The sequence below is a fragment of the Nicotiana sylvestris genome, chromosome 7, assembly GCF_000393655.2.
Source record: "Nicotiana sylvestris chromosome 7, ASM39365v2, whole genome shotgun sequence".
Taxonomy (NCBI): domain Eukaryota; kingdom Viridiplantae; phylum Streptophyta; class Magnoliopsida; order Solanales; family Solanaceae; genus Nicotiana; species Nicotiana sylvestris.
Window position 1 is genome coordinate 168906957 of NC_091063.1, and position 10429 is coordinate 168917385.

General features: G+C 44.6%; 1 protein-coding gene across 1 annotated transcript; it reads left to right on the top strand.

The window, feature by feature from the left end:
• The first annotated feature begins 1482 nt into the window (after nucleotides 1–1482).
• Nucleotides 1483–1815, top strand: LOC138874115 (uncharacterized). Its single transcript, XM_070152618.1, has one exon. The coding sequence runs from the start codon at nucleotides 1483–1485 to the stop codon at nucleotides 1813–1815; it is 333 nt and encodes a 110-aa protein (XP_070008719.1).
• Nucleotides 1816–10429: the final 8614 nt, after the last annotated feature.

A 10429-nucleotide genomic window follows, 5' to 3' on the forward strand; every position in this document is an offset into this window, starting at 1 on the left:
CTCCCGAGTCAGCAACAGCTGAGGAAAACAGAATCTTGCGGCTCCGCATGTTGGAAATGTTGGATGACTGGAATTACGGAAAAGAGCTACCAAGTGTAGTCCCTGGGTTCCCCGAGTTGTTCTCAATGACAAGTGGGACTTCCAACGTCCCCATAAGCTATCTAACTACCCCATTCGGGTACCCCGGCCATTTCAGCCCACTCTGCTGGATCACCCTCTGATTCTTATCCCCGTATGTCAACAATAGATGTAGCTACGAACATATTCACTGCACTGCCCTGTCCAATCATGGCACAACCCGCTACACACAGGCCGAATTTTGACTCGTCCTCATTCACATTTCAAGCACCATTCTTCTCCTTGGAACTGACTCGGTTTACCACCAGCACTCATCCTCAACAACCTCAATACGAGTTTACACCTGGGCAAGACCAAAACCCCAAAGCTTTTGAATAGGATGAGATGGCAAAAAGAATGAGGAGCCTCGAGCAGAGTTTGAAAAACATGCAAGGTTTAAGCGGATAGAAGAGTGTTTCCTATACTGATCTATGTATGTTTCCACATGTACATTTGCCGTTGGGTTTCAAAACACCAAAGTTTGAGAAGTATGATGGGCATGGAGATCCCGTTGCTCACCTCAAGAAGTATTGCAACCAATTGTGCAGAGCCGGCGGCAAAGAAGAGTTGTTGATGGCATACTTCGGAGAAAGCTTGGTAGGAATAGCCTCAGAGTGGTATATGGACCAAAACATATCTTGATGGTATATATGGGATGATCTCGCCATGGATTTTGTAAAACAATTTCAGTATAATATTGACATCGCACAGGACAGAAATTCTCTGTCAAACTTGAAGAAGAAACCCTCGGAAAGTTTAAGAGAATATGCTATTAAATGGCGCGAACAAGCATCAAGGGTAAAACCTCCCATGGACGAGATAGAAATGGTCACTACTTTCCTCCAGGATCAAGAATCAGACTACTTCCAGAACATGATGTCAGCCATGGGAAAGCCTTTCGCGGAAGCGATTAAGATCGGGGAGATGGTGGAGAATGGTTTGAAAACGGGTAGAATTTTGAGTCAGGTAGCCATAAGGGCAAAATCCCAAGCCGTCCAAAGTGGGTCCGGAGGAATGGCAAGAGGGAAGAAAAAGGAAGAGACATCCATGGCAGCATCAGAAGCAAGGGAATATCGTAATCCCAGGCCCCGTTTTCCAGAAAGAACCCCACAACATTACTACCCCCACCAAAATGTGACCTATGCTCCTCAACCCTACATGGTCATGAATACCCATCCTTATGTCCAGCCGCCATAACAAGCCAATCGAGGCCAAGCTCCACCTTCCAGAAATCAGCCTCCCTACCGAAACCACTATAATCCGCAACCACCTCAAAATAACTTCGGCCCTCAAGAACCACCCAGAAGACGGACTTTCACACCCATTGGTGAACCGTATTCTACCTTGTTCCTAAAGCTAGTCCAGATGGGTTTCCTGCAACCAGTCCCCCAGACAAGGCACAATCCGGCATCACCTGCTAACAAAGCCGGTGTTAGGTGTGCTTATCATTCAGGAGCAGAAGGGCATGATACAAATGATTGTTGGACTTTGAGAAGGGTGGTTGAGAACTTAATAGAGCAGAGAAAGGTAGTACTGAGGGACGAGGAGGTCCCAAATGTAACCAACAATCCGTTGCCCGCTCACAATAACGGGTCGTTGATTGGAATAATTTGTGAGGACAAGGAGTTTGATCCCGCCTTCAAAGCTATAATCGCCATCGTCGATGCAGAGAAAAAGCCTAAAGCCGCCCGAAGCTAGAGAAAGGGGAAAAGAAGACTAGTACTATCAAGATTGAGCTCGAAGAGAAGGTCGAGACAAAGACAGTGATGATGGTGCCTGCGAGGAATGAAGTTCTTTACATTCCACGAGGTCGAGCAGAGAAGCCGCAGAGATTCGAAGTCAAAAGGGCAAAACCAATGTACGTACCGAAAGGGGCCTATGTGGTCCGGGGGACGATTCAACCACCTCGGCTGAATGAGCCAGTGGATATCGGACGCGTACCACAGAAGCCGATGACAGACCCGTCCACAGTACCGTGGAACTATCAAAGAATATTGGTTACGTACAAAGGCAGAGAAGTCACGGGGGAACTTCCGGAGAATACTTTCATTGGAAGATATTCAAATACTCAAGAGTTAAAAAATGCCACACGGAAACGCTTCCCACCCAAGAAGCCTGTAAGCATTGAAGAAGCGGAAGTTTTCTTCCAAAAGATGAAAATGCCTGATTACGAAGTGGTGGATCAGTTACACAAGTGCCCCGAGCAAGTGTCTATGTTATCTTTGCTGATGAGGTCGGATGAACATCAGAAGATCTTGCACAAAACCCTGAACAAAGCGTATATACCGGCTAAGACTTCAGTTGAACAACTGGAACGAATGACGGAAAGGTTCTTCGCAGTTAATCAAGTTTCTTTCAGCAAGAACGACTTACCTCCGGAGGGAGCGACTCACAACAAAGCTTTACATCTGATAGTTAAGTGCGAAGACTACTACGTCAAGCGAGTAATGTTGGATGGAGGTTCAGGTGTTGACATTTTTCCGCTCTCCACGCTGCAGAGAATGGAAATTGGGACTGGAAGGATTCGCCCCAATAATGTCTGCTAAGGGCTTTTGATGGCGTCAAGAGGGACATCCTCGGGGAAATAGACTTGGTATTGACTATAGGACCGGTGGAGTTCGAAATAACCTTCCAGGTGCTTGATATGGATACGTCTTACAATTTTCTCCTCGGAAGACCGTGGATTCATGCTGCAGGGGCTGTACCTTCCACTCTTCACCAAATGGTGAAGTTTGAATATGAAGATCGGGAAATTGTGGTCCACGGAGAAGACGAATAGTCTATTTATCGGGACCCATCCATCCCATATCTGGAAGCAGGGGAAGGGAGTGAGCACACGGTTTATCAGGCTTTCGAAGTTGTGCTGGTAGAGCAGTATGAAGAAGGAAGACCTTGCCCCCAACCTTTCCTGTCCAACGCCTCAATCATGGTGGCTAAAGAAATGATCCGACATGGATTCAGACCAGGGAAAGGGCTTGGACAAACGCTGCAAGGAATAACGGAACCCATCACCTTACCTTCCACTAAGAAACTTTTTGGGATAGGTTTTCAACCCACTCCAAAAGATGAAGAGTGGGAAAAGAAGAGGAAAAATGAGGGTTGGAAGCTGCCTCGACCATTGCCACATTTATATGAGACTTTCGTCGGACCTAAATACATCGAAGAAGAAGACGACGAGGTTTTTACGGCAGAAGAGATCGAGGAAATATGTGGGGCAATGAGAGGAATGCTCTACGAAACTCACATGGTTCAACCAGGAGAAGGAACAAGCACCGCTGAGATGCTATATGTGGGGCCAAATGCCAAGCTTCGGAATTGGGAGGCCACTCCGTTCCCAACTAGGCAGGAGTCCGGGTAGACCTGTCCTGCCACCTTTCCTGCATCACGAGTTATCCCCAGGATGTAACTCGGATGTTTTTCTTTAGTTTCTTGTTTTGAATTCCTGAATTATAAACCTTGTTATCTTCCAAATTCCAAGGAATAAAAATCAGTATTTCCTCATTTTTTCCTTTATTCTGATTTTTGCTATTTTTCCTTTATCTTTTCCTTTCAGTTATAATAATGCGGCTTTAAATAATATGATATGCTTGCGGACTTCACGCCCAGATCCCAACGAGCTGTTTAATTGTGAAATAATGAACCAAGAACCGGAATATGACGAAGAAGAGGCTTTTAGGGAAATAAATCGAGAATTGGAACACTTTGAGAATAAACCTAAGCCGAATCTGAATGACACAGAACCGGTTAATTTGGGAACTCTTAAAGAAATCCGAGAGACCAAAATAAGCATTCACACGAAAGAAAAAACGCGAGACGCGATAATTCAACTCCTTTTTGAATTTAAAGATGTGTTTACTTGGTCATACGATGACATGCCAGGATTAGGTGTTGATCTAGTGGTGCATAAATTGCCAATCTACCCTGATTGTCCTCCAGTTCAACAAAAGCAGACAAAGTTCAAGACTGATGTCAGTGATAAGATCAAAGAAGAAATCACCAAGCAATTGAAAATAGGAGTAATCCGGGTAGTCCAGTACACTACGTGGTTGGCGAATGTAGTTCCAGTGCCGAAAAAAGATGGGAAGACCCGGGTATGTGTGGATTATTGAAATTTGAATAGGGCGAGTCCCAAAGACAATTTTCCATTGCCCAACATCCACATCCTTGTTGATAATTGTGCCAAACATGAGATACAGTCTTTCGTAGATTGTTACGCTGGATATCATCAGGTGTTGATGGATGAAGAAGACACCGAGAAAACCGCCTTCACTACACCTTGGGGTACTTACGATTTTCGGGTTATGCCATTCGGTTTGAAGAATGCTGGGGAAACTTACATGAGAGCCATGACTGCCATTTTTCATGACATGATGCATCAAGAGATAGAGGTGTATGTGGACGACGTGATAATCAAGTCCAGGACTCAGGACGATCATGTCCAAGACTTGAGGAAATTCTTCGAGAGACTGAGAAAGTACGACTTGAAGCTGAACTCGGCTAAATGCGCCTTCGGAGTCCCATCGGGCAAGCTTTTGGGTTTCATAGTAAGCAGGAGAGGGATCTAGTTAGATCCAACAAAGATAAAATCTATCCGATATCTACCTCCTCCAAGAACGAAGAAAGACGTGATGAGTCTATTGGGTAGGTTAAACTATATCAGTCGATTCATTGCCCAGCTAACTAGCACGTGTGAGCCCATATTCAAGCTATTGAGGAAGGATGTAGCAATCAAATGGACGGCTGAGTGTCAAGAAGCTTTTGACAAGATCAAAAAATATCTCTCAAATCCTCCAGTTTTGGTCCCGCCAGAGCTGGAGAGACCCCTGTTCTTGTATCTGACAGTCTTGGAAAATTCTTTCGGGAGTGGCCTCGGGCAACATGACACAACCGGAAAGAAAGAATAGGTGATCTATTACTTGAGCAAGAAATTCACCAGTTATGAGGCCAAGTACACTTTGCTGGAAAGAACGTGTTGTGCTTTGATGTGGGTCGCTCAAAAATTGAGACATTATCTCCAAGCTCACACTACTTACCTCATAAGCAGGTTGGATCCTTTGAAGTACATATTTCAGAAACCAATGCCTACTGGAAGACTGGCCAAGTGGCAAATCTTGCTTACTGAATTTGACATAGTCTATGTCACTCGCACGGCAATGAAAGCCCAGGCGTTAGCGGATCATTTGGCCGAAAACCCGGTTGATGAGGAATACCAACCATTGAGTACTTATTTTCTAGATGAAGAAATAAACACCATAGAAATAGTCTCGAGAAATGCTCATGGTTGGAAGATGTTCTTTTATGGGGCCGTAAACGCCAAAGGTGTAGGAATTGGGGAAATCTTGATCTCACCCACTGGTCAGCACAATCCTGCTACAGCTAGGCTTCGTTTCTTTTGCATGAACAATACAGCTGAATATGAAGCCTGCATCATGGGCATGCATATGTCGATTGATCAGGATGTTGAAGATTTATTGATTATGGGGGATTCTGACCTGATTATCCGGCAAGCCCAAGGTGAATGGGAAACTAGAGATGTTAAGATCATTCCTTACCAACAACACGTGGAGGATTTAGGCAAGCGGTTCAAATCAATAGAGTTCAGGTATATCCCGCGGTGTCACAATGAACTAGCGGATGCACTTGCCACCTTAGCTTCAATGTTACCTTACCCAGGCAGCGCCCACGTCGATCCCTTGGAAATCTAAATTAGGGAAAGACACGGTTACTGTAATGTAATCGAGGCAGGATCGTGTACCCAGCCATGGTACCATGATATCAAAAGGTTCTTGAAGACACAAGAATACCCCGAACATGCTACTGGAGATCAAAAGAGAACTATTAGGCGGCATGCAGGTGGTTTCTTTTTGAACGGCGAAATATTGTGTAAAAGAAACCCGGATCTCAACTTGTTAAGATGTGTTGATGCCAAGGAGGCAGGAAGAATCATGCATGAGGTACACGCAGGAGTATGCGGGCCCCACATGAATGGGTATGTTTTAGCAAAGAAAGTCCTTCGAGCGGGTTATTACTGGATGACCATGGAAAAGGACTGTTTTAGTTTCGTTCGAAAGTGTCATCAGTGTCAGGTGCACGGTGATCTGATTCATGCACCTCCCACAGAACTTCACCCCATGTCTGCACCTTGGCCATTTGTTGCTTGGGACATGGACGTCATTGGTCCGATTGAGCCAAAGGCCTCAAATGGACATAGATTCATATTGGTCGCTATTGACTACTTCACAAAATGGGTAGAAGCTGTCACTCTCAAATCGGTCACTAAGAAGGCTGTGGTGGATTTTGTACATTCAAATCTTATCTGTCGTTTCGGTATTCCTGCAACTATCATCACAGATAACGCGCAAACCTGAATAGGCACTTGATGGGGGGTGTATGCGAACAGTTCAAAATAACGCATAGGAACTCCACTCCTTATTGGCCCAAGGCCAATGGCGCTGTTGAAGCAGCAAACAAGAACATCAAAAAGATTTTGAGGAAGACGATTCAGAGTTCCCGACAATGGCATGAACAGTTACCCTTTGCCTTGCTAGGATATCGCACTACATTACGCACATCAGTAGGGGCAACCCCCTACTTGTTGGTTTATGGGACCGAGGCTGTGATACCAGCAGAGGTAGAAATTACTTTGCTCCGAACCATTGTCGAAGCAGAAATTGAAGATAGCGAGTGGGTTAAGACTCCATTAGAGCAGTTGACTTTGATTGACGAGAAACAAATGGCCGCGGTTTGTCACGGGCAGTTGTACCAACAAAGAATGGCTCGTGCTTACAACAAGAAAGTACGACCCAGGAATTTTGAAGTAGGTCAACTAGTATTAAGGCGCATTCTGCCACATCACCAGGAAGCGAAAGGAAAATTTGCCCCTAATTGGAAAGGCCCATACATCATCAGGAAGATACTGCTAAGGGGAGCATTGTATCTAGGTGATATTGAAGGAAATGATCCTGAAACGGCGGTGAATGCGGATACAGTCAAAAGGTAATATGTTTGAGTTTACTTCGGTGATGTCTTGGCACATTTGAGATGAAGGTTTTATTCCCACTACCCAAACACTATCAACTCTCTCTACAAGCCCTTTGAACCGATTACATTTCTTTGGTTCATACCTAATCATATAAAAAACACCAACATTGATTGAGCCTGAACTACATCTGACTTGATTCCGAAAGGATACGTAGGCAGCCTCTCTCTGGGGTTCAGTCACACCAAAAATAAAATCCAATTTACCCTGAAGTTGAAACTGGGGCACACCAAATGGTTCAGAAGTTGTAATTTCATCCATAATTCTTTTACCAAGTACAAGTCCTTCGGATTAATTGCCAAAGGTAGGGGAAACCAAGAGATGTCATGGTTGGAAGCCGATACATTCTAAAATTGAGAGAAATAAAATGAAAGAGTCTTGTCGGTGAAAACCTTCGGGCACCATAAGGCGACGGGAGTAGAGAAATCGAAAATGAGAGAGCTTGTTTAGTAAAAAAACTCGCAAAGAGTGCTATCAGGCGACAATGATAAGAGAAATGAGAGAGGTCGACTAGCAAAAACCCGCTAAGGGCACTGTCGGCCGAAAAGATGATTCCACCTCAGAAAGTTCTGGCAAGGTTCCCTGGTTTGGAAATATTGATCCGTTTTTGGTTCATTAGGAAATGCAAGTTCACGAAGATCGGGCATCCAGTCAAAAAAGCATGTCATGTCAATTTAAAGTCAGCATGTTGCCTCAGATAAGTCTTTCTTGTCCCGAAAGGGACACTTCTCTTTTAAATTTGTTTTCTCCGCTTGTTGTTTTACCTTTATTTGAATCCCTTTTGTTTTAACCCCAAATTCCAAAATGTACTGGAAAGAATAGGTGGCAGGACCGGTTTCATGGAGCTCCGTTTAGTAGGAAGTAAAATACCCCACTTCAGTGGTACATCAGTCCAATCCCGACTGATCATGATGTTGATTGCTTTTCGAAGTAAACAAAAACAAAAAAACCGGCAAATCCCCACAGAGTCTCCCCTTGTAAAAATTGCCACAAAGTCTCCCTTTGTAAAAATCCCCACAGAGTCTCCCCTTATAAAAATCCCCACAGAGTCTCCCTAGTAAAAAATCCCCAACGAGTCTACCCCAATAAAAATCCCCACTGAGTTGGCCTCGTTAAGAATCCCAAGCAGAATGGGATGAAAGAACCAAAGCCTTACACGGGCAAATCATCACAAAATCCGGAAATGCGAGTCTGATCAGTTTAAAAGGGATCGCTTGTGAATCCAATCATATGCAGAGTTTCTCAACAGGAATAAGGATGGGACAAAGCAATGGGAACAATCAAGGCCACCGAACCAACCACCGTTTTCAAACTGACAATTGTTCTTTGAAACAGGTGCGATCCAAAGCAACCATGCAAGAAGCAGGTGCCGCCCAAAAGGAAAAGAAATATGTGAATGCAAGAAACAGCTTTGCAATAAGGATTCAACCCAAAAGGGAAGTTTCCCCAAATTCTCTCCTGCATTTTACTAAACAAAAATGAAAAAATAATAAAATAAAAAAAAGCGTCGAACTTCAGCCCCTTCGAGTTGGCCACGGGGTAACAGCCTCTGACGCCCCACACCATTGCGACAGGAGGGGGCTTGCCTATCAACCTACTTTGCCAAGAGGTGGCAGGAGCGCAACGACCTTAGCCCAAACCTACTTAAACAACCTAAAGGCTTGGCCCGGTCTGAAAGTAGACCTTGTAGAAAAGCGGATAGGAAAGGTAGCCTATAGACTCAAGCGACCAGCTCGGTGAAAACGAACCCCGTATTCCATGTGAGTCAGTTGACTTCGATTAGACCAGACCGCCCCAGAGAGGAACGTGCCCACGAGGGCACCACCAGATGTTGTAGATAAACCTACTAAAGAAGAAGTTGAGTATATCATAGCTGAACGCACCATGGGCTAGCCCATACACCCACTACACGAGTGGAATACTACTTAGTCAAGACGAAAAAGGAAGTAAGAAGAAAATTCAAAAAAAAAAAAGAGGTTTAGTTAGAATCCCCAATATTTCCTTTTAGCCAGCATTAGGGCTCCAATCCCTGAGTTGAGCGTTTTTCCTTTAGCCAACATTAGGGCTCCAATTCCTGAGTTGAGCAGTTTTCTTTAGCCGACATTAGGGCTCCAATCTCTGAGTTGAGCAGTTTTCTTTAGCCGACATTAGGGCTCCAATCCCTGAGTTGAGCGTTTTTCCTGTTAGCCAGCATTAGGGCTCCAATCCCTGAGGTGAGCGTTTTTTCTTTAGCCAACATTAGGGCTCCAATCCCTGAGTTGAGCGTTTTTCCTTTAGCCAGCATTAGGGCTCCAATCCCTGAGTTGCGCGTTTTTCCTTTAGCCAGCATTAGGTCTCCAATCCCTGAGTTGAGCAGTTTGTTCTTAGCCGACATTAGGGCTCCAATCCCTGAGTTGAGCGTTTTTCCTTTAGCCAACATTAGGGCTCCAATCCCTGAGTTGAGCAGTTTTCTTTAGCCCACATTAGGGCTCCAATCCCTGAGTTGAGCGTTTTTCCTGTTAGCCAGCATTAGGGCTCCAATCCCTGAGTTGAGCGTTTTTCCTTTAGCCGACATTAGGGCTCCATTCCCTGAGTTGAGCATTTTCCCTTTAGCCGGCATTAGGGCTCCAATCCCTGAGTTGAGCATTTTTCCTTCAGCCAACATTAGGGCTCTAATCCCTGAGTTGAGCAGTTTTCTTTAGCCGACATTAGAGCTCCAATCCCTGAGTTGAGTGATTTGCTTTTAGCCAACATTAGGGCTTCAATCCCTGAGTTGAGCGTTTTTCCTTTAGCCAACATTAGGGCTCCAATCCCTGAGTTGAGCATTTTTCCTTCAGCCGACATTAGGGCTCCAATCCCTGAGTTGAGCGATTTTTCTTTTAGCCGACATTAGGGCTCCAATCCCTGAGTTGAGCATTTTTCCTTTAGCCAACATTAGGGCTCCAATCCCTGAGTTGAGCATTTTCCTTTAAGCCAGCATTAGGGCGCCAATCCCTGAGTTGAACAATTTTCTTTTAGCCGACATTAGGGCTCCAATCCCTGAGTTGAGCAATTTTCTTTAAGCCAGCATTAGGGCTCCAATCCCTGAGTTGAGAAATTTTTCTTTAAGCCAGTATTAGGGCTCCAATCTCTGAGTTGCACATTTTTATCTTTTGCGACATTAGGGCTCCAATCCCTGAGTTGCACTTTTTAGACTTGAGGTTTCCAATCCCCTCATCAATTTTGTTAAATTTTCATGGCAATTAACTCACGAAATTTTCCTAGTGAAACTGGGGCAGAAAATTTCATTCGTTT

Excerpts from the sequence above, each read along its gene's own strand:
- LOC138874115 (XM_070152618.1), top strand. The coding sequence starts at position 1,483 with ATGGGTTTCCTGCAACCAGTCCCCCAGACAAGGCACAATCCGGCATCA.